The following is a 25,696-nucleotide window of genomic DNA, read 5'->3' as shown; positions in this document are numbered from 1 at the left end:
TAACCATATTTGCACTCTAAAAATCAAATAATGCTCTTTCCTTTTCGAGCCTAGCCTTGTACCCAAACATAAGTTTTCATCCACATATGAGCATTTTGTTGAAGTTGCATATCACACTGTGAGGACCATTTTCTTATATTATCACTTGTGAAAAATTCCAATTTTGGGGATAAAAAACATATATTTTGCTGTGAAGCACCTGATGGTGGTTACATTTTTTTTTTACAGCAATTTTTAATAATTTGAGGGCAGCAGTTTTTAAAATATATTTTTGAGGTTTTCAATATATAGTCTCAAAGGCCCTTCAAAACTGAAAAGCTTCATAAAAAGGTAAATTTGCTTCAGAATTTTAACCATTGTAACGATGGTGATGTAAAGTCATATGGAAAGTGCTTGTTCTCTAGTTTTAGAAAAATTTTGTAAATTTTTGTCAAATTTCAGATGTCTTGCATTTTTTTTTTAAAATATCCACCAATGTTTGTCACTAACATAAAGTGCAATATGTCATGAAAAATTATCTCCATCATTGCAATATGTTTATGCATTCCACAGTTATTACTTCATAAAGTGACATGTCGGATTTAAAAAAAAAATTGAGCGTTGTCATTAAAGTCAAAATTAGCTCTGTAGTTACTGGGTAAAATTGCTGGTGATCTTCATATTGTGATGTAGCTTTTTTTTTTTTTTTTTTCCTTTTTTCAGAAAAGGAATGGTGAAGACATCCCTGTGGCACAAACAAAAAATATCAATCATAGAAGGTTTGCTGCCTCTTTCAAGTTGAAGGAAGTGGCAAAAGCAGATGAAGATCTATACAGATGTGTAACACAATCGGAACGAGGGTCCGGAGTCTCAAACTTTGCTCAGCTCATCGTCCGAGGTAAATAAAAATCTAAAACTCAAATTAATGCTTTGGGTCTGTTCTGCTTCATGTAATGTACCAGTCAACACAATGAGAAAGATGTATCAATTGTGTTATAAAATGCAATATTTTACATAATGGTTAAAGCAATCAAACAAACCTGCAAATAGCCCCAGTTTTATCAGTGTCACACATTGCATAACAAAGTAGGTGGATAAAGCAAGACATGGTTGGCACTTTTCGCTTTGATTAAAGAAGCAATCCCATTATACTCATCCTCTGCTGTCTTGTCTGGGATCCAACGCAGTTCTGGTCCTCTTAAGCTGGAGTCACACATAGCGACTCACCAGCGGTCCCGACAACGATATCAACGTGTCAGGATCGCTGGTGAGTCGCTATGTGATCGCTGGTGAGCTGTCACACAGACAGCTTCACCAGCGATCAGCACAGCGACGCCGAGCACGCGGCGTCGCTGTGTTCGTTGCGTCCCTTAGATACCCGATGTGTACGTTAGTTACCAGCTCCCTGCATCAGCGCGCTGGTAACTAACGTACACATCGGGTATCTAAGGGACGCCCGTCCCTTGGATACCCGATGTGTACGTTAGTTACCAGCAGATCGCTGGTCTCCCGCCTGTCACACGCAGCGATGCGTGCTGGCCAGCGGGAGACCAGCGACAAAAGAAATGTCCAGCGGTTTCCTACAGCGATCAGCGATACCGGCAGGGGGGCTGATCGCTGTCACACACGGCGATCTCGCTGGTGAGATCGCTGTTGTCACAAAACTTGTGACTCAGCAGCGATCTCGCTAACGAGATCGCTGTGTGTGACGGAGCCTTTAGTGACGGCACCATTCTTCACACTCTCCGGGTCCCTCTACGCTGCATGCTTGTGTAAGGGTCGTCCAGGACCGTAGTCGTTAAGGTAAAAAAAAAGTTCTCTAATGGTTTCTTTGATTATGGCTGGCCTACTTTATATATGCATATTATACTCTCTATGCCATTTAAAAATGTGGTGAATTTTCCTGTTCCTCCAAGCCATGCCTCTCATAAATTAAAAGTAAGAGGTCTGGTGCACTACATTAACTTCACTTTTTTGGTACAGTTCTGTTTTATTTTACCTAAAACATGTTGATTTAGCTCAATGTGTTGCCCACTGTAAGAGCTACAGTGACTTGCAAAAAGTACCATGTTCACAAACGACGCATGTCGCACTAAACTAGCACAGATTTTCCGGGGTTCCTCCTTCCAGGCATTCAGTCCTGATGAAGGTCTGATGCAAGACCGAAAGCGTTTGACACAACCTTGAATGCAATAATAAAAGGAACTGTATTTCGCCACATCTCTGAGTGGCAAGCTCTTCAATTGTTAGTACATACGGGCTGGATACCCTACTTGTGCACCATCCACACCAGCCACAAGAGTGCTGTGTGTGTGTGTGTGTGTGTGTGTGTATATGTGTATATATATATATATATATATATATATATATATATATATATATATATATATATATATATATATATATCGTTTCACAAAGCTAAACCAACCTAGCACTTTAGTGGGAATAATTAAAAGATTACTTTTAATAGATATGTAGTAAAAACATCACCAATACCTTAAGCCAAAAGACAGACAACCTAAGTGTAGGTCAACAAGTACCGGTAGATAAAAACTAGTGAAATTGACACTGGTTCAGTTCACATACGTTATTGTACTGATGTTGATGTCCTATATAAAGTGACAGTGGTCACATATACACACTGTAATATATAATTACATAGAGGTATGTAAGAATAAATTAATTTTGAATGAATTTGACCAAATGCCCGTGTCCATGGAAAGAGTAAAGGTACTGTCACACTTAGCGATGTACCAGCGATCCCGACCAGCGATATGACGCTGTCAGGATCGCTGGTACATCGCTAAGTGGTCGCTAGTGAGCTGCCACACAGGCAGATCTCACCAGCGACATCGCTGGGGACGGGGATCGCTACTTACCTGTCACACCAGGCGATCCTGCGTCCTCCCGCCCGGCTCCACGCGTCGCTCGTCTTCACAGCAGGAAGCACCACAGGAAGCTGATGACGAGAAACAGTCCTGAACGTTCTCGCGCGATCAGCGCTAACCAGCTTGGTAGCCAGTCGCTGGTAAGTATCAGACACAGAGATATCGCTAGCAATATCGCTATAACGTCACTAGTTATAGCGATATTGCTAGCGATATCTCTTAGTGTGACAGGCCCTTAAGACTATCATCTTATCAAACGGCCTTCTTATGAATGCCAGTTTCTTAAGTCAGGCGGAGCTAGCAGGAGGCCCTAGTAAACCCTGAGCATGCTACTCTGGCCCCATTTCCCCATAGCTCCTGCCCAGACAAGGACCATCCACATCTGGCCCTGCAAGTGAATAGCCCTGAAATAATATTGTGTGCTTCCTGGTGTGTTTCTTCCTACTGGGTTTTTCTGGGAAAATAAATGCACAGTATGGTCATAGGTAAAGATCTTTTTCTGGCCCTGGTACTTAACCAGATCAACCACCAGGAAACTGGGAACAAGATCTTTAGCTATGACCATACATTTATCTCCCCTGAAGAACCTGGTTAGTAAAGACCATAAAAAAATGTTTACTAAATGAAAGGCCCATATCTCTGGAACTGTATGGTGGATCTAAAAAAAAAACCAAAAAACAAAAAAACCCGTAATATTCAGGGGAGCAGTGGGAGTAAAATATGAGCAAAAACAAGACACTTTTGTTGCCCTGGTGACCGTTCCTCTTAAAGGGGGTACTCCGGGTAGATTAAAAAAAAATTGTCCTGTTCCTGCATTCATAAACTATAAAGATGAGATGTACAGTGCACTTTAATTATCTTAATAATACTTGTAATTCCGTGTGACAGCGGCTGCTCCTCACCGCTCCCCCTCCGTTTCTCTTCATAGATCAGGTGGTGTGGCCATGCCCCCTCTCCTCAGACTGGCTGTTACTCACAACGGCGGGCTGCACATTGCTGTCTAACATATTTTGTCCCAGACGGGAAGGGGGTGGGGAGCACTGAGGAGCAGCTACTGTCACACGGAATAAGAAGTATTCTAAAGATAATAAAAGTCCACTGGGCATCTCATCTTTATAGTTTGAGGGCAAGGTCAGTACAAACATTTTTTATCTCCAGGAGTACCCCTTTAATATAAGGTTGTAAATGAAGGGGTTGTTCCATAAACCTCATTTATCTCCTATCCAGGTGAGTCTTTAAATTGGCAAAGTTATGAAACGATCCTATTTTGATCATACACCTTGCATTATGTCTTTTGGGCAGATGGGGAAGCTCTGTACAAGCCTGCTGGATTCTGGTTTATTTGATAAGTCATGTTAACTGCAGTTCACAAAAAAGCCCAGGAGGAGTTTGGGGTCTGTGGTGTTAAACCTATACTAAAGATTAACTATGGTGACGACTCTTGTATCTCAGTGGCACGTTAAATCTGACATCCTGCTATGTCTGGATAAAAGATGGTAATCTTAAGGGAAAGTTTGGGGCCACTGATATGAATTGCCTTTAATGTGAGTTGGCAGCGTATTGCCCGTTGTCAACGATGACCCAGGGGCAAGAGTTTATTAGTGCATTTCCTTCTAAAGCCAATGTGACAGGGCATGCCAAGGGCTTTTTTTCTCTTGCTGTTCGGAACAAATGAGAATTTCACCCGTGGATGTTGCTACTGTGTAATATTGATCTGGGTATTAATACGGCCAGAGGATGTGGGGAAAAAAAGCAGTTTACTTTATCATGACTTTAAAATTGCATTCAATTCATTTTGCGTAAAAACAAATGTTTGTGGCTTGTAAGGCAAATACTTTACCAACATAAAAGTGAAGAGGAAAACGTGAAGTGCTGTAACAGTCTATTGCTGCTCTCGTAGTTGGCGTCCACTTTTTAGCAGACCATACACACTTTTTTTTGCTCAAAATCTCTGACTCTTCCGCAACAGATATCAATGGCAATGGGGAAAAGTAAGATCATGCATATTTTATTTCCAAACCCGAACCTTTTGTTGCCAGGGGACACATTCTACTGGCCGTGGTTGTCTGGCAGTGACTTATTCTCTTCTCCCTTTTAGAATATATGCATGCTCGGCTGAGCATACATTGTATACGGGGAGGTCAGGAGAGTTAGGGGTCAGCTATCTGGTGTTTATAGTCATGTAAATACTTTTTATGTTCCTTCTTTAGGCTGTGTGCACACGTTGCGATTTTTAAGCGTTTTTGCAGCGATTTTTGCCGTGAAAACGCTTAAACACATACAGAACGCACGCCATGCATTCCTATGGCATTCCGCACATGCTGAGCTAATGCTGCGATTTTTTCCACGGCGGAATCGCATCGTGGAAAAAAACGCAGCATGCCCATTCTTTTTGCGGAATAGCCGCAATTCCAAAAAGAATTGCCGCGATTCCGCACCCATAGGAATGCATGAGATCGCTTACTTCCCGCATGTGGCTGTACCCACCATGCGCAAAGTGAGCGGCTCATGTGCGGATGGTATCCACGGTGTGGAGGAGAGGAGACTGTCCTCCAGGCCCTGGGTACCATATCCCTGTAAAAAAAAAAAAAAGTAAAATAAAAAATTGGCTTATATTCACCTTCCGGCGTCTAGCGCAACCTTCCCGGGCCTCAGCGATGCTCCCGTTCCCAGTAATGCTTTGCCAGGAACTATCAAGGAAACTATCAAGGAACAACTAATACTTTTTTTGTGGTTTTGTCACTCTTGTTTTTATAAAAAAAAAAAAAAAATAAAATAAAAACTGCAACAAAAATTGTATCAAACACAGAAGCCCCGATTCGTCAAAGCAATTTCACCAGGATTCTGGTGTAAAAAGCTTAAAAAAAAAAAAAAATGTGTAACATTTTGGCACAAAAATGTTGTGACTTTTTGCATTTTCACACAAGCTTTTCCGAGTTCTGACAAAATAGGCGGTGTTTGGGTAAGAATGGGCGGAGCCGGGGCTTTACGCCACAGCTTGTCTAAGTCATGACGGACTATGACATTCCATGCATCAGAAATCTTAATCCACTCTTGGACTTGAGTAATATTTCTGGCGTGGCACACGGAGGGGCATGCCACTCGTCAGACGCTCCCTCTTTATGAATCAAAAGCGCCTGACTTCACCACGCCACTTCGAGACCGGTTAGAAAAATGCCAATCTTGATGAATTGGAGGCTGCCGTTTGTAATTCCAGCCTTAAAGTGTGTACTCAATAAAGGATATGCCTTACATTGTATTATGTGGCGGGGTAGGAGGAGAGCCAGAATATTTTCTCCCTGCTAAGAAGGACATAGATTTTCCCAAAACTAACTTGTAGCGGGAACTTGTTAGAAAATATAGTACTGTGATCATCACAGCATTGGCAGGAGGTCAAACATGGAATGTGAGAGGGGCGGCTAGTAAAATATGAGCTAGCCAGCTTGTATACAACCACCATGACAGTGTTGCGGCTACTCTAATTGTAATCAGATTTGTTTTTGTTTTTTTCGAAGAACAAATCCCAGCTTGTGTGCTCCCTTTGCTTGAGTCCCCTATGTTTTATGCCCTAGGATAAATAAAATACAATTTGAGGCCATTTGTATACTCTTATGTTCAACCTTTAAGAGGAAGATTTTCTTACATCTATTTTATACTAATTTGCTCTGGATTAGGAGAGACAGTTTGTACTTGTACAAAAATAGAAATCCAAATTTTTGTTATATTTTTTACACTAGAAAAGTGGCGCAAAGCCAATAATCAATTTCCCCCTAATTGGTTTGGCTGTCAGGACATGAGCAATATTTGCTTATTGATAATTCTGGAATATGTAAAAATGTTACTTTCCAGAAAGTAGGTATATAGCTTGCTGATTAGTTTTCGGTACACATACTGAATGTTTGACTCCTCATCGTGATCCCCTAAAATAACTTGCTTCTGGGAAACAAAAAGTAATGAGTAGATGTTAAGTAACAATATTGTACAGATAGAACATTTCTAACACTTATTAAGGTTATGTCTGTTTCCTTTTCTTAAGTTATATGCCCATTTAAAAAAAAAAATACAAATCCAAAATGTCAGGCCGAGGTTATAATATCCAATTTCACTCATTAATTTTCTCTTTGTTAGCTACTCGCATCAATCCCATGGAGGACAAATCGTTCAGTGAGAACATTTGTCTTGGTAAAGGTTTTTATGTCATAATATGTGTTGGAGTTGTTCAGATTACTCTTATCAGCACTTTAATAGGAAATGTATCTCTAATTATTTATTAACGCCACTTAACATTACCTGCATGAAATGTTGGAAAAATAAGAGTTATACCAAGTATATAGGAAATAATACTATCATGCAATAAATAACTATTTTGGTGGGATCCATGGATAATATGTTTATGGTGCCTACTTTATGATCCCACTTTATGGCCCTGCTGTGACGGCAAAGTTTGGAAATTTATTTTTTATTTTTTTCTCATTTGTATAGCGCCATTAATTAGTCAGCGCTTGACAGGCATTATTGGTACTGTCCCCGATGGGGCTCACAATCAAAATTCCCTATCAGTATGTCTTTGGAATGTGGGAGGAAACCGGAGAACCCGGAGGAAACCCACCCAAACACGGGGAGAACATTTAAACTCCTTTCAGATGTTGTCCTTGGTGGGCTTTGATCCCAGGACCCCAGCGCTGCAAGGCTGCAGTGCTAACCACTGAGCCACTATTCAGTTCATACTTCCCTTTTGTTTCCCCCCTAAGGTCCTTACATGGACTTATCAGAGTAACAATGTCATGTTTGTAACTTGTCTAAAAGGGTTTTCTTGGCACAACATATATTTTGCCAAATCTTGACAGTGTGAAACATGCACACTGTTGGGATTCTCCTCTATTTCTGGCCTGAGCTGGCAGTCTCTTATCTACATACAGTACAGACCAAAAGTTTGGACACACCTTCTCATTCAAAGAGTTTTCTTTATTTTCATGACTGTGAAAATTGTAGATTCATTCTGAAGGCATCAAAACTAAGAATTAACACATGTGGAATTATATAATTAACAAAAAAGTGTGAAACAACTGAAAATACTGTCTTATATTCTAGGTTCTTCAAAGTAGCCACCTTTTGCTTTGATTACTGCTTTGCACACTTTTGGCATTCTCTTGATGAGCTTCAAGAGGTCGTCACTGGAAATGGTCTTCCAACAGTCTTGAAGGAGTTCCCAGAGATGCTTAGCACTTGTTGGCCCTTCTGCCTTCACTCTGTGGTCCAGCTCACCCCAAACCATCTTGATTGGGTTCAGGTCTGGTGACTGTGGAGGCCAGGTCATCTGGCGTAGCACCCCATCACTCTCCTTCTTGGTCAAATAGCCCTTATACAGCCTGGAGGTGTGTTTGGGGTCATTGTCCTGTTGAAAAATAAATGATGGTCCAACTAAACGCAAACCGGATGGAATAGCATGCCGCTGCAAGATGCTGTGGTAGCCATGCTGGTTCAGTATTCTTTCAATTTTGAATAAATCCCCAACAGTGTCACCAGCAAAGCACCCCCACACCATCACACCTCCTCCTCCATGCTTCACGGTGGGAACCAGGCATGTAGAGTCCATCCGTTCACCTTTTCTGCGTCGCACAAAGACATGGTGGTTGGAACCAAAGATCTCAAATTTGGACTCATCAGACCAAAGCACAGATTTCCACTGCTCTAATGTCCATTCCTTGTGTTCTTTTGCCCAAACAAGTCTCTTCTGCTTGTTGCCTGTCCTTAGCAATGGTTTCCTAGCAGCTATGTTACCATGAAGGCCTGCTGCACAAAGTCTTCTCTTAACAGTTGTTGTAGAGATGTGTCTGCTGCTAGAACGCTGTGTGGCTGCTGTTAACCTGTGATTTCTGAGGCTGGTGACTCGGATGAACTCATCTCCCGCAGCAGAGGTGACTCTTGGTCTTCTTTTCCTGGGGCGGTCCTCATGTGAGCCAGTAGCGCTTGATGGTTTTTGCCACTGCACTTGGGGACACTTTCAAAGTTTTTCCAGTTTTTCAGACTGACTGACCTTCATTTCTTAAAGTAATGATGGCCACTCGTTTTTCTTTACTCAGCTGCTTTTTTCTTGCCATAATACAAATTCTAACCGTCTATTCAGTAGGACTATCAGCTGTGTATCCATTATTGACAACACAATTGATGGTCCCAACCCCATTTATAAGGCAAGAAAGCCCACTTATTAAACCTGACAGGGCACACCTGTGAAGTGAAAACCATATCCGGTGACTACCTCTTGAAGCTCATCAAGAGAATGCCAAAAGTGTGCAAAGCAGTAATCAAAGCAAAATTTGGCTACTTTGAAGAACCTAGAATATAAGAGCTTTTCAGTTGTTTCACACTATTTTGTTAATTATATAATTCCATGTGTTAATTCATAGTTTTGATGCCTTCAGAGTGAATCTACAATTTTCATAGTCATGAAAATAAAGAAAACTCTTTGAATGAGAAGGTGTGTCCAAACTTTTGGTCTGTACTGTATGTGATTTGCATAGTTGTGAACATGGGGAGGACAAGGAAAAATTGGTAATCGATGCATTACCCCAAGTATGCAAACTACATAAATGTGGTCATGTGACTGCCCACTGAAGCTGGAAAATGACTGGGAATTATGGCAGTGTGCACATCGCACACTGCCAGGATTCTGCATTCTGAAGTTCCATAAAGGAATTGCAGAAAATGATGTGGAGTCCGGAAAGCCCCTTTATCCCATATATACTGATAGTCTTTGAGTGTGCTGACCCGATTTTGACAATTTTATAGTAACTAATTCTGCAATACGATAGGGAATCTGCACAAAGTGCTTGCTGGTATTGGAGATGTCGCTATAGAAATGACGTTTTTGTTCACAGCAAATGTTTCCACTTATGCATTTTCTACCAACTCTAGAAAGAAATCAGTTTGATGGCGAACAGAGATTGGGTGTAAATAATGCATAGAAACCTAGGAGGTTAAAATGTGTCAAGGGAGCGTCTGAATTCTTCTCATATGTTAGACAAGTGAACGGGGTTGTTTATGTAAGAAAGTCTTGGTGCCACAGTATAGTGCTAGAACATGTGCAGCTTTCGGAGTATAGCTCAATAATACGTTTGCCTTTCTATTCATATTATCATAAATGTTTTTTTTCCCTCTGCGTATGCCTCCTAGATTCTAGTTTTCTATTGGATTAAAGGGCCTGTCACACTAAGCGATATCGCTAGCAATATCGCTATAACATCACTGGTTTTTGTGACGTAGCAGCGATATTGCTAGCGATATCGCTATGTCTGATACTTACCTCCGACCGCTCCCCCGCTGATTATCGATGATCGCGCGAGAACGTCCTGGACTGTTTCTCGTCGTCAGCTTCCTGCTGTGGAGACGAGCGACGCGTGGACGCGGGCGGGAGGACGTCCGGATGGCCTCGTCTGGTAGGTGTGTGGCAGCTCACTAGCGACCACTTAGCGATGCACCAGCGATCCTGACCGCGTCATATCTCTGGTCGGGATCGCTTGTACATCGCTAAGTGTGCCAGTACCTTAAGTAATGGCTAGACTGATATTATCTCGTAAAGGACTTCTATTATTTATTTTGTGCCAGCAAATTCTGCACAACCTTACAAAGAATCTTTTCAGTCATCATTCCATTCCCCAGCGTAGCGCCAAATCAAAGTTCCATCAAGGTTATGATAGTATACACGAAATCTCAAAATAAGGTGTGTGTCTATGTGTGAACAGGATACTGAGATGCAACATGCAGATAAGGATGAGGTGGAAGTAACCAACTAAAGCGATTTATTTTCCTTTCACAGAAATGAACGTTTTAATTCATGTCACTTCTTTCATCTTTTCTTCAGTCGTGGAAATGAATGGGGGTGGTGAAAAAAAAAAAGCTGAAAAAACGCACCAAAAATGCAGGTATCAGGTTTTGCTCCTTTTTTTGTGCCAAAACCTGATTCTGTAGAATAGGACTTTTTTTTCAACACTTAACTTTATCAGCTTGCACAAGAGACAAATCTAGCATGCCAAAACCGCAGCAGAAAATGCAAGGAAAACCTGTTTTTTATGCAGCTTCTTTCCTACCAAGAGATATGTTGCTGCAGAAAAAAACCGCTGAAAAAAACTGGTGTGAACTTACCCTCAAGTGTGACAAACATGCAAAAGAATAGGAAATTAGGAAGAAACACTTTTTCACACACCTATATCTGTGTAAACTGCATTTTATGTTCTGCTTTAGCTCCACAGTTGTCATTCGCAATGTCAGGCCTGTCACTGCAATGTGACCTTCAGGCGCTTCTGATTATTATATTGGTACTAGAAAGGGTCACCCGTATTTCCCACTAGGCCACAACTCCTTAGTAATTAATGAGTCACTTAGTATCTGATGTGTGTTCCCCACACTGGCCGTCCCCGATCCCTTCTGCAACCCGTCCTGTACCCTGTACTGTACGTCTACACTGGAAGCAACGGCCCTGTTCACTCTTGTCTCCTGGTCACTACGGTGGACATCGAGTCCCGTATAAGAACAAGTGTTCAACCTTTGGTATTTGACCTGCGGTGTCCGGACATCGGGTCTTAGCTGTTGGAAGACTGGCTTTCGGATCTTGAGCGGCGTATTCTGGGATTTGGTGTTTGACCATTGATGTCCCGCTTTTGTCGGTCTCCAGCCACTGTTTGGTCCCTTTGCCCCTACGTTCCACCGATCACATGTCCTTCCTGGTTCACTTGTAGGCACCAACTGAACTCCTGCCTTATCACTCTGACCTTTTATATTTGATAACTGCCACAGTTACCACCTGACCCAGTGTTCCCCTGAAGTTCATTCTTCCAGAAATGCTACCTCCATCTTCTAGTTCCACCCTCTTGGTTCAGTCAGAAGATGGCGACATTTGGTCGCTAGTGCCATAGAACATTAATAAAACCACATCTTCGGCTCTCCCACCTCCTTACTTTTATTTATTTTACTCATTTATATAGCGCCATTAATTCCACAGAGCTTTACAGACATTATCATCACTGTCCCCGATGGAGCTCACAATCTAAGTAGCTTTGCTTTCTTGTAGCCGATTGATGACCGAAGAATGAGATAACTCCGAATCATATATCTCATTCTGATAGATTTTGTTTTTTAACTTTGTTCTTCAGAGTTCCTATTTGCTGGTTTATGACCACAAAGTTCAGCTCAACTTTCACTTGGTCATAAACCTGCTGAGGAGCTCACTGGTGGATACTTGGTTATCCTATTCTGCAGCCAGCAATAGTACAAAGTGGAGGTTACAGAAGGCAAATAGTGCAATTAATGTTTTATGTAACCCAATTGCAAAATTATGTTTATCCAAAATACATGCATTTAGCGCAAAAAAAAAAAAATAAAACACTCTTGGGCACATATGTCAGCACTAGGGTCCACAAATGTAGAGGGGTGTCAGGTTCCGAGCTCTCTCCACGAGTGGAATATGCTAGCTATATTACGTAGCTGGAATCTGTTCTTTTCACATCTTCCTTTCATCCTACTTAAATTTTTTTTACCATTTTCTGCTGGGTAATTTACTCACTACTTTACCCGGAAAAATTACTGTAACTTCTAAAAGACGATTCTACTGAAATTTGGACTGTACATACCTCGATTCATGAGAAACTGATGTTTCAACGTAGGTGTTGAAAATGTCCACTCTTTGCATCCAAGAACGTCTGCACGCTACCAACCATGTTTTCCAAAGGAAAAAAATCTGACTGATTTTTCTCTTTATCTGGCTCCTTCAATTTCTGAACAACAGTGACTATGTACGGGTGAGCGTAAATTTTCTTGGCGCTCGTTGACATGTGGAATACAACATGCCTGTCTCCTGGAAAAGCCTGTGCAGCGATTTACGTGGAGATGCCAAAATTCGCTGTTTCACATCTTGAATGGTTTCCTCAGACATTTTTAGACTTCTCCATCGTGACTATCCAGTGATGGATGGGGGGGTCTAAACTTAATTAGAAACTGGCATTGGCACCTTTTTGACTGCTCCGTTTGCCAATAAGTGTTCGCAGTGAAAATATACTCCTCCATACTTATCTGTACATTGTTAACAAATGGAGAAGGTATTTCACACGAATGAAATGCAAACACGATACACTACCGACACATAGAAAGTCTATCTCATAGTGGAGATGATCGGTGGGGCAACAAGTCGTCGAAACCACTCGGTGCGAGGAGGTTTCTGTTGCTGAGGTTCATTGCCCTCTCACTTCTCATGAACCCAGAATATGTACAGTCCAAATCTCAGTACGGTCACCAATATCTTTTAGAAGTTAAAGCAATTTTTCTGGGTAAAGTACGGAGTGAATGCCTGTAGCACGTTGTACGGTAAAACGAATGGTATCTTTGAAAATTTCATCTCGTCATGCAAAAAACAAACAAACAAGCTTTGAGATGGGTATGTATAGAGGAAAATGAAAAATGTAACGACTTGAGGAATCTCCAGCTTTGATTATAAAGATACGAATTTGAAGAGAAGAATTCCAGGGCTCATCAAGAAGGCCTCAAAAGGTTTCTCCACATATCGTTCACATCAAGTTTGCATATCATAAGAACTGCTGCATTCAATTACTGTGATAATTAGAAATGCCCTAGTTAGTAGTTTCGGTTTGTCTGCACTATGAATAAAATTTGACATGACTTAAGTAAACTACAATTCCCACATCTCCCATGTTTGTTTTATACAAGTAAAGCAATGTCTTGATTTATTAGTACCGCGTTGTTAGGGTGTTATGGGAATGCAGTGCTGATTATTTGTCAAGGAATTTTCAGATTCGGGAACATTTGTTTACTATTTAAGTGGTTTAACTGTTTGCTTTCATCCCTTAAAAAGTACCGATCACCAGTCTGGAACTTCCTTTTATAATTTTTTTTTTTATGTTTGAGGTTCTGACATACAGAGCCGGGCCCCCAGCCTGCTGCAGCCCCATTCACAGTGAAAGGGCAAATTATTAGAACCGGAGTTACATTCTGACTTTGGCAAGAAAGTTGAGTGGTTTCAGTAGGGTCTAGGAGTAGGTGGGTTTGGGTTTATATATGAGCACTTTGACAATAAGTTATATTCAAAAAATCATCAGCTGCACACTTTTAGTTACTCACCCTCCCTGCATCCAGTGCTACCTCTGTACCACTGCTCCAATCTTTGTTAGGCTGCAGTGGTGAAATCTCTTCAATATTAATGGTAAACACTGCAGCCAATCAATGGACTGGGTGTGAACTGTGTGAGCCTCTGCTACTCTATGGTAAAATTAAATTGTAAAAGGAGAATGGAAATCAGGACGATGTGGCCCGATGGGCGTGGTTTCGGGCCACTCCATCCCTCCCCTCAAACCAGGGGAAGAGTCTTGAGGAGATCATTTCCATATTCCCAGTGCCTTCTGGGATAAGTGAAGAGTCTCCGCGAGCTCAACGATCACTGGGTTTTAGCCGTTGCAGCTGAATTTTGCGAATTTTGGCTCATCTTTCATCGTTTTTAAGAAATCTCAATATGGAAGAGGCCAGGAGCCATTTGGTGAGCTGCATTTCTTGCTACATGTTCACAGACTTACCAGTGGAAAAGCCAAACTTCACATGCCACAAATGCAAGCTTGTGTCCCTGTTGGAGGAAAAGTTGCAAAATCTCGAAGAGAGGTTAGCTACGTTGAAGATCATTAAGGAAGGTGAAGAGTTCTTAGAAAGAGCAGAATTATCTCTTCATGTTACAGAAAGAGAAGAAATTCGAAGTGCACCTGAAGAAACAGAGGAATAGAAACATGTGACCCAGAGAAGCAGGAGGATCAGGAGGCAGTCAGCACCCATACTTCTCAGGAACCAGTACCAGGCTCTCACGCAGGAAAACAATGAAGATATACATCAGGATAAGACTTTGCCCACAAACTTCACCCTTGTACGCCTTCAGAGTCCTCCTGGATGGAGAAAGAAAAACGTTGTGAAGAAGAAACGGAGAGTGGTGGTCATGGGGCATTCCCTGTTGAGAGGAACAGAGGCCGCTATCTGCAGACCGGATATAACTTCAAGAGAAATGTGCTGTCTTCCAGGTGCAAAAATTAAAGATGTGTCTGACAGGATATCACGACTCTTCAGACCTACAGATGACTACCCATTCCTGCTACTACACGTGGGGACAAATGACACCACAAGAAACAACCTGGAAACCATCTGCAGAGACTTTGAAGACTTAGGCAAGAAAGTGAAAGAACTGGGAGCGCAGGTGGTCTTCTCTTCCATCCTCCCAGTGGATGGCCATGGAACAAGGAGGTGGAATAAGATTCTGCAGGTGAACAACTGGCTACGTCGATGGTGCCATCAGCAACGATTTGGATTTCTGGATCATGGATTGAATTACCTTTACGATGGACTACTTGCTAGAGATGGGGTGCACCTTACGAAGACTGGAAAACATGTATTTGGAAGTCGCCTTGCTACACTTGTAAGGAGAGCTTTAAACTAGAACAACATGGGTAGGGAAGCAAAAGACCAGAAAAAGCCATACACCTGACAAATGCTATTGAGAACTCTATTAGAAGTGGAAAGGAAGAACAAAGACAAAAGAATCTAATTAATACAAATATTGGAGAAAGAGAAACGAATCACAAACTAAAATGTTTCTATACTAATGCACAAAGCATGGGCAACAAACAAGGAGAACTGGAACTAATAACACAGGAAAAGAAATATTATGTCATTGGAATCACTGAGACTTGGTGGGACAATACACATGATTGGAATACAAGACTAGAAGGATACAACTTATTTGCAAGAAACAGACTTGATAAACGAGGAGCAGGTGTCGCATTGTATGTTAGAAATGCGTATATCTGCACAGAGATTGAAGCTTCAGAGACTGGTAGTTCTGTGGAAACTGTTTGGGTAAGAATACAAGGACAGAACAATGGAAAGGACACCATTGTAGGCATTTACTACAGGCCGCCTGTGCAAGCTGAAGATATGGATGAACTCTTTATGCATCAAATGGCCAACTTCTCCCAAAAATATGACATAGTTGTCATGGGAGATTTCAACTATCCAGACATTTGTTGGGAATCTCTCAGGCAAAACTAACAGATCAAGGAAATTCTTATCCTCTCTTGCTGACAACTTTATCTTCCAAAAAGGTAGGGGAGAAAACAAGGGGAACTGCTACCTTGGATCTAATCCTTATAAACAGGGAGGAAATGGTTGAGGAGGTAAAAGTGGCTGGGACCCTAGGAGGTAGCGACCATGCTATTTTAGAATTTTGGATAACTAGAGGAGGAAGACCTGTGAAGACTCAGACGTCAAGGTTAGATTTTAGAAAGGCAGATTTTAAGGGATTGAGAAAGAGAATTAGGGGGATCCAATGGCTGGATATCCTTAAAGACAAAAATGTCCAGGAAGGATGGGAAATCTTGAAAAATGAAATTCTCAAAGCACAATTGTTAACAATTCCGAAAAGAGGGAACAATAGGAAGCATTTAAGGAAGCCAGGATGGATGAACACAGAACTTAAGCACATGCTAAAAAGGAAGAAAAAAATGTTTATAAAATGGAAAGAGGGAGGCATATCTAAAGAAGAATATAATTCTGTCTGCAGAACCTGCAGGGCACAAATCAGATTAGCTAAAGCTGACAATGAATTGAGGCTTGCAAGAGATGTCAAAAGCAATAATAAAGGATTTTGGGGATATGTCAAAAGTAAAAGAAAAGTCAAAGATGCTATAGGATTTTTACGGGATGAAAATGATGAAATGGTAAGACAGGATGTTGAGAAGGCCGAACTTTTAAATTCCTATTTTGCATCTGTTTTCTCTCAGAGAGGAAATGTAACATCAACTGTTCTTCACTGTCCTATTAAGGGAATAGAAGAATCCAGGATATCTATAAACAGAAATATAGTGAGGAAACACTTAGCTAACCTAAATGAATTCAAGTCTCCAGGTCCAGATGAATTACACCCCAGAGTACTGAAGGAGATAGCAGAAGAAATTTTTGAACCCCTCTCCATAATCTTTGAAAATTCTTGGAGAACAGGAGAAGTCCCAGAAGACTGGAGAAGAGCTAATGTTGTTCCTATCTTCAAAAAGGGGAAGAAGGTGGATCCAGGCAACTATAGGCCGGTGAGTCTGACTTCTATACCAGGAAAGATCTTTGAGCAAATTATTAAACAACATGTATGTCCGTACCTGGATAAGAATGAAGTGATTAAACAGAGTCAGCATGTGTTTGTAACTAATAAGTCATGTCAGACTAACTTAATTTCCTTCTATGACGGAATCACTGATTGGGTGGATCAAGGAAATGCTGTAGATATAGTATATCTTGACTTCAGCAAAGCATTTGACAAAGTATCTCATACAATCCTTATTGAAAAAATGACTAAGTATGGAATGGATAAGGCAACTGTTAGGTGGATTCATAACTGGCTTAGTGATCGGACCCAAAGAGTGGTCGTAAATGGCTGCACATCCAGCTGGAAGAATGTCTCAAGTGGAGTACCACAGGGCTCTGTCCTGGGCCCTGTATTGTTCAACATCTTTATCAACGATTTAGATGAAGGAATTGAGGGTAAACTGATTAAATTTGCTGATGACACAAAGCTAGGAGGGATAGCTAATACTAGAGAAGAGAGAGAGAGGATTCAAAAAGATATAAATTAAACTGGAGCAGTGGGCAGCAACTAACAGAATAGTTTTTAACAGGGAAAAATGCAAAGTACTACATCTGGGCAATAAAAATGAAAAAGCATATACAGAATGGGAGGAATAGGGCTAAGCAACAGCACATGTGAAAAAGACTTGGGTATACTAATAGATCACACACTGAATGAGTCAACAGTGTGATGCAGCAGCAAAAAAAGGCAAATGCAATTCTAGGATGTATTAACAGAAGCATACAGTCTAGATCACGTGAAGTCATTATTTCCCTCTACTCCTCTTTGGTCAGACCTCATCTGGAATATTGTGTCCAGTTTTGGGCACCACATTTTAAAAAAGACATCAACAAACTGGAGCAAGTTCAGAAAAGAGCGACCAGAATGGTGACCGGTCTGCAAACCCTGTCTTATGAGGAAAGGTTGCAGGATTTGGGAATGTTTAGTTTGCAAAAGAGAAGACTGAGAGGAGACTTAATAGCTGTCTACAAATATCTAAAGGGCTGTCACATTGTAGAAGGATCAACTTTGCTTCTAGGCAATGGGATGAAACTGAATGGGAGGAGACACAGATTAGATATTAAAAAACTTTTTGACAGAGTGATCAATGAATGGAACAAGCTTCCACGAGAAGTGGTGAGTTCTCCTTCAATGGATGTCTTCAAACAGAGGCTGGACAGACATCTGACTGGGATGATTTAGCGAATCCTGCTTTGAGTAGGGGGTTGGACCAGATGGTCCAGGAGGTCCCTTCCAACTCTGCGATTCTATGATCCCTCCCCCCCGGCTGCTGCTCGCCATCCTCCTTCTGTAATTGACAAGGATGATGCCTTGGGTCATCCACATTGCTGGGCAAAATCTTGCACCTGCGCACCGAAAACGCGGCTCGCGCCTGCGCACTGTGCTTTGCCCCACTGCGGGATCATGCACGCTAAAGTTTTCGGATCTCCCCACAGAAAGGCAAAACATACAGCATAGGAAACCTTTCCACTGCTCCTTACTATAGCGTAAAAAAGTATGCAAGTGTGTACCACCCTGACTGGTCAAATGGACACTAACAGCCCTATGTCTGGTGAATGGGGTCCGATAGCTATATTTGACACATGAACCAGGAGTTTTCCCAATGTTCATAAATACTTTGCTACAACTTGCATGTCACTGTCAAATAGGGTTGTCCTACGTTATCACTATTGATTAATGGAGTACGTACATTTCATTTTGCTTCTCAAGATGCATAAGTAGGTTACCTAATGTAGGTAAACCTAGGTTTTTATGGGATTTTGTAGACTATCTGGCCAATATAGCTGTTAGTTTTTGCAGATTTATTCAGACAAAATTTTTTTTTTTTTTTATAAATGTTAGGAATCAGTAGTGAAAGACAACGTTGGCACCATCTTGGAGCTCAAATATTCAGGCAGTTTAATTTATTATGCTCATAATATAATGGTGTTGGCTAATAAATTTAGACATAGAATCTGATGAAGGACTAACAGGACCTTTCCTGCCGAGAACAAATGCAGCCTGTGCACACCAAATAATCTATTGGGCAGCAGGGTGGCTCAGTGGTTGGCACTGCAGCCTTGAAGCACTGGGGTCCTGGGTTCCAATTCCACCAAGGACAACGAGGAGCATGTATGTTCTCGTGTTTGTGTGGGTTTCCTCCCACACTCCAAAGTCAGTTGACGTTTTTTTCCAAAGAGAACGTATAAGCGCTTGGCCAATTCATCGTTCAGCTAACAAGGTTCTACTGTATGGCCAGCGTTGGTTTGAGATTGATAACTGGTGAGATGTAACCCATGTTCAATATTTGGTCATTTATACAGAGACTGAGGGTTCTGTGAGAGATTGGTTAGATGTGTAACGTTTGTGCAGTTTTGTCCCTGTGACCTGAACATAGACCCGAGCAAATATCTCTTAACCTGACTTTAGCCGAGATTCCTTGTGCACCATCTGTATAAGCAGTTATATACAGTAAAGTTGAATTATAGTGATCTGCAACTCTCTTCTTTTTACAGAACCACAAGTTACGAGCGGAGCAAGTTGAGATTTTGCTCAGCATCCTTGGTCAATTTCAAATGTAGTTAGTTTCTACCTTGGATGTCGCATAATAATGATGGAAAGGAAAGCATCCTGAATTCCTCACCGCAGCAAAGATATAGGATGTCACTGCTGCCATATATCACATGGACTTTGAATTGGAAAACTGATTCTTAGCCTGCCACTAGGGCAATTTGATTTATTAAACTGTTTAGAACTGCATCCAGATGAAACTGAATTAATACTTTTAGGCTTGAATGTTTTAGGAGACACAGCTCTGTGCTCTGTGTATGCATACATTTGCTCGTCATATGGCAAGAGCTTTGCATACGTCATGGACGTACGTGAGCTAGGTGATAACTTGCTGATCGATGGGAGTCCCATCACTAGGACGGGCACTGATTGGAAGATCGGAGAACTTTTATCCCAAATGAAGAAATTTAATGCCATTTACAAGATGGCGAGGCAGATCGTATGCACTACTGTGACTCCATTCACTCCCCCTATGGGAATGTCAGAAAAGCCCTTCACAATCCATAGGGAATTAATGGAGCATATGTTGCACATGCACAATGCTGCTTCATTTTTACGGGGATAAATGTTCCCCCTTTTGCCAGTTGGTGCTCGTACTAGTGGTCGTGCACCCACTGTGGATAGTTGATGGTTTGTTTTAACCGGTTACCTCTTTAAGCTTAAAATACTTTGTTCTCGCCAGCACATTGTCCTGTGTAGACAGCAGTACGTGCTGCCGAGAACATGATGTTCTTATATCTCCCATTTATTGATGTGAAATGATTGATTTACATTATTTCCTACATTTCATTATTAGTTGTAAAAGGTCTTAAGATGCCCGTTCACATTGGACTAACCGATTCAGCTGACCATGTGGGCCCACATATCTGGCATGTCCGATCTCCAACTGCTGCCATAAGAGATATCTGGCAGCTGCTTTCATAGAGAACACTGGAGCGCTAAGCCGAGCGAGTGAGGTTTCGAGTGCGAGAGCTCTGCCGGATGACCTTGTATCTAAAATTAAAGGGAGGCTTTAATCGGCAGCAGTAAGGCTAAGTGCAGATTGTATTTGCGTTTTTTTTTCTGATGGTCCACTATACAGGATCAAGAAGTTTGTATACAGTCGTATATAATAAGCTGTGAGCAACTCCCCTTAATATGTGTTCCTCTGTAATGTCTGACATTGTCTGTACATGTCTCCTCTGAATTATAAAGTGCTATGAAATATGTTGGCGCTGTATATATTATTATTATTAAGTTTAATACATAGCATGTGCTAATAATTTTGTTAAAACTCACCCCTGTGCCTCCTTGCATCTGTTGACCTCGGCAGCCAGTCAGTGCTCAAAGTGGGAATCATTGTGTCATTGACCAGTGACTGGCTGCAGCAGTTGAGTATTCTCCAGGAGAGGAAGCTAGGAGATCGACAGAGGCTCCAGGGAGCAGAACAGAGGAGTATCATGGATTATTAAAGTACACCTGGACTTTTTACTGTCTTAATATGTAAAAAGGATCATAGAGTCATCAAAAATGGTGGGCAGTTTGGGCATCTTTGGGTCTCTGGCACTCACAGCGAGTCAGTCACCCAAACTGCCCATCTTTTAAATGGTTTGTCCGGTCCAAATTGCTAAGTCTGCAGTCACTCTGTGCGACTGCAGACTTATGAATCCCAACAGCACATTCACTGTACACTGTGGGGATTTGCTAGTTTCTGAGCCGGCTCAGGCTCATTCTGCTGGCCAGGGCCTGTCTCCATATTACCTGTATTGAGCCAGGCCATGACCTGACAGGTGACTCGGCCATTCAGTGCATGCGTGCGGTCGGGGGAATTCATAAGTGCAGTCACACAGAGTGACTGACTGCAGACTTATTAATAGGGGTTAGACAACCCCTTTATTTCACTTCTGTATATGGCATATCTACAGGCTGTACCCTGAATGTCTTGTATGTAGGGGTGAATCCACCTCTAGATAGAGTCCATATCCATCAGGATAATCGGGGTCTGATGACACCTGGGTGAATATGCCATATATGCTGTAGATGAAAACAGATTTTTACCTTTATCATAGTAAGGGCAAAATCCTGATGACTATACAGGTGTATACCGTGTATATAATGCTGCCGGAAGCATCCGTACATTTGTGTGACATTCTATGGATATATAGTACTTGGCTAGAGTAATGCGAAAAATGGATGTGGCTGAGCTTGGGGTTCAGCTCGGTAAGGGTCTAGCATTATCTCTGGTATGTGACTGTCATTGAGGACATGAAGCATACCTGAGAAAAGATTATGAATTTCTGTTCACAAGAACTTTTTACATGACTCCTTTTTTGTACAGTCTATAGCTGTGTCTCGTTGGTTGTAAAGAGCATTATACTACCATTTTGATTTATCAAAAGCGGCAAGAAGAATTCCAGAATCCATCTACTACCGTGTCAAGTCCTTCTGCAGATTGTAAATTGAATTACCTGATATGTCTGCATAGTGGTTGTTGACAGGACCCTGTAAGCTATGCTAATATAGGAGGTAATGTGTTACTTCCAGGAATCCCTTTCCTTGTGCTTTCTGATCATTATTGTGAAACATGATAAATGATCTAACCTACAAAGTGGAAATGAAAATGAAATGGATAATTGGATTATATGTCTAAATTCTGGCGGAAAGCGTTGTTTGTGCTGCAGCTGGGATTGAAAAAATGTTGTTGGCTCTCAGGTATAGAGACACTACACGAATTACCCTGGAACTGGTTCATGCCATGCCACTGACGTAAACTAAGCTCCTGGTATGTTGTGTCCAAAATTCTGTATAAACTCGTTAATTATGTTCCTGCACTAAATAGAGCTCTGAAATTTTAATCTGACTCTGACCAAATGCTCTGATAAGGATTTTGGTAGAGTTGGCTGTTTTGAAACACTAAAATATTTTTTTAGAACTAAGTCTTCCATTTTATCTAAACAGGATAAAAACTTTTCCCTGTAAAATAGTTGTTGGTATCTAGTCATTTTTTTTCTATTAGCAGATAAGAGGTTTTAAAATTGTTCACCATGTTTTTATTTGAATAATAGGCCCAAGTGTACTCTACAAATCAAAAAACCATGCTCTCCTACTGCCGATCCATCGTCACTTCTTCATACAGCTGGCCTGGTCCACCACTGGTCTCCTGTATGCGTAGAGACCTCAATGCCCAGACTTGCCATGAGTCTCCCAACCCATAGTTAGTCTCTTGAGGGTCTATAAGTTTAGGTCGGGACTCCAAGATCTGCTGTCAATTTTATCATTTTGACCCATATACAGACCGTGAAATACGCTCGAGTGAACCTAGCCTTTATAATGCAGGTGACCTAAACCCCTAAGATAGGGTAGGTCTTCAGTTGGATTACTTGCAGCAAAACCTGATTCCAGCTGTAAGCGTGTCAACTGAATGGTCTGCTTAGATGCCCTTAAAGGGATTGCCCATAGGATAAATTATTGATCAATGGGGGTCCATACCATTTGGCAGAACTGAGAATTTCTATCTCCAATGGGAAAATTATCTCCCTTACAAGATTGCACAACAGGTCAGTCACCCGATAGCTTCTCCATTCATTTTCTATGAGACTGACCGAAAAAGCCAAGCGCTAGATTGGCAACCCTAAAAACAATAAGTAGAGTGGCACACTGTCGTCAATTCTAATAGGGATAAAAGTTCCCTGTTCTGACGATCGGTGTGGGTCCAATTGGAACAGGCAATAAGTTATCACCCATCCTTCTTTTTTTTACTTTTTATTTTGGATGATAACTTGTTTTCACAGGCCAACCAATTTAAGTACTATTCTCAAAGATTGTGAGCATGGGCTTAAATGGCATTTCTAGGTTAACTATTTGAGTAAGAATTTAATATCCGAGTGTTGACACGCATTTGTGCGTTTCTCTTTTATAGACTACTAGCAAGAAGAGCCCGGCGCTGCCCAGGCATAGTAACTATGGTTAGTTGTAACAAATTATAATAAAAAAAAAAATATATATATATATATATATATATCTTCGCCCACGCCGCATAGCCACATTCACTATAATATCCCATATCATCCGGTCAGCCAGAGCCACTGGAATACTACCCCTAATATCCCACATCATTGCGTCAGCCAGAGCCAACAGACTGCTACCACTAATATCCCTCTTCATCCCGTCAGCCAGAACCACTGGACTACTACCCCTAATATTCCACATCACATCAGCCAGACCCACCATTACTACCACTAATATCCCACATCATGCCGTCAGAGCCACCGGACTACTACCCCTAATATCCCACATCATCCCATCAGCCAAAGCTAGCGGAATACTACCCCTAATATACCACATCATCCCGTCAGCCAGAGCCACCGGACAACTACCACTAATTTCCCACATCATCTCGCCAGAGCCACCGGACTACTACCCCTAATATCCCACATCATTCCGTCAGAGCCACCGGACTGCTACCACTAATATCCCACATCATCCTGTCAGTCAGAGCCACCGGACTACTACCCCTAATATCTCACATCCTAACTTCCATACCAGGGATCCCTAGCCTGGGGTCAAAACCAAAGCACTGGATGGATTTGCCCTGACTTCCATAGCAATGAGGAAAGATGTGCCTATGGGATGGAGGATGTGTGACGGGAATATGGGCATGGGAGGGGGGATTCATTTCTGTCATGTGCTCTCTGATGCTTTCTGGGGACAGACAATGGCTGGGAGTTTGTTCCCGGGGACGCTAGATTTCTCCCACCATTGCAGTGTCTGCTGAGATGTTGCCGTGGAGTGAGAAAACTATTGCTCATAGCAACCAATCACAGCTAAGCTTCTTTTAAACAGCTCTGGTGAAATGAAAGATTCTTCGTGATTGGTTGGTGATACACACACACACACACACACACACACACACACACGCACACATTCACTTTTTTACACACACACATATATCCTGTATATATGTACAGTATATATATATAATGTGTGTGTGTGTGTGTAATGTAATATATACAGTGCCTTGCAAATGTATTCGGCTCCCTGGAACTTTTCAACCTTTTTCCACTTATCATGCTTCAAACATAAAGATACCAAATGTAAATTTTTGGTGAAGAATCAACAAGTGGGACACAGTTGTGAAGTTGCATGAAATTTATTAGTTATTTTAAATTTTTGTGGAAATTCAAAAACTGGAATGTGGGACGTGCAATATTATTAGTATTGTTTCTGAAAGAGTTTTGAATTTGATGCATTTTTGCAACATTTTGAAGAGAATTGAAATATTTTGGTAGTGAAAAGTCTCAAAAAACTGTTAAAAGACAAAAATAAAGAGCATTTTTTTTTACTCCAAATTCATAATGCGCTTCCGCCATTTTCAAGAATTTAGTATTAAAAAGAACTCGGCAAATGCCACATGATAAAAAAGTGACTTCATTAAATGAAGAATTGAGCCGTAAAAATGTATTTTTTTTCTTTTTTTTATTGGGCCTGTATCTCTTACAAGTCTATATGCTCGGTTTGGGCTGACAGACCCCTTTTAAGCTGTAGTAATCATATATAAAACTGTATTAGTATTAAATAGTGTTCATTAACCGTTTCCAACATAATTAAGAACAATATTTTTCACCATTGGCTCACCAGTTTATTATAAATCTACCGTACATCTCGTTCAGCCCGATTTCATTGCTGGGATAAAAAAACTGGAGACTTTCTAGTGTTAAAATGCAGGGCATACTCCTTCTTAATGGACTGTGTGAACGTGTGATTGGATAGCCTTGAGATGTTTCTTGCTCCACTGTAGTTTTGTCTGTAGCCTGAATGTTTGAGCATCAAGCAAAAATCTCAAGATCTATTGCAGAGAGCCATGTACATGCATGGCATCTTACTCTTTAGAGCTTATTCACACTGTTTTTAACGAGGATTTAGAAGTTTATTTTATTGAAAGTCCACATTAAAAATGCTTCAAATACTCTTTGAATAACTTTCCAATTAATTTTATTGCGAAATGTTCAGAATAACATAAAAAATTACTGAGTAAATTAATGATACAGGAAAGATGTATATCTTTGTACCGTGTTAGCCAGTAGATAGAAAAATATTCAGAATTGAGAGTCCTCAGTGGTTGATA

At 41.2% G+C, this 25,696-nt stretch overlaps 1 protein-coding gene across 13 annotated transcripts in view; it reads left to right on the top strand.

Annotated features, from left to right (window-relative positions):
* The window catches only part of PTPRK (protein tyrosine phosphatase receptor type K), a 445,942-nt gene that overhangs the window by 195,712 nt on the left and 224,534 nt on the right, over nt 1-25,696 (top strand). For all 13 annotated transcript variants that reach the window (XM_073575792.1, XM_073575782.1, XM_073575786.1 and 10 more), the window contains exon 6: nt 703-877. In XM_073575792.1, coding sequence (XP_073431893.1) covers nt 703-877 — 175 coding nt within the window. The remainder of the gene's footprint in view (nt 1-702; nt 878-25,696) is intronic.

The sequence above is a fragment of the Dendrobates tinctorius genome, unplaced genomic scaffold (assembly GCF_039654945.1).
Source record: "Dendrobates tinctorius isolate UK_male_01 unplaced genomic scaffold, ASM3965494v1 ptg000046l, whole genome shotgun sequence".
NCBI lineage: Eukaryota > Metazoa > Chordata > Amphibia > Anura > Dendrobatidae > Dendrobates > Dendrobates tinctorius.
Note: the sequence above shows the minus strand (reverse complement) of the source record. Positions and strands in the feature narration are given on the sequence as shown.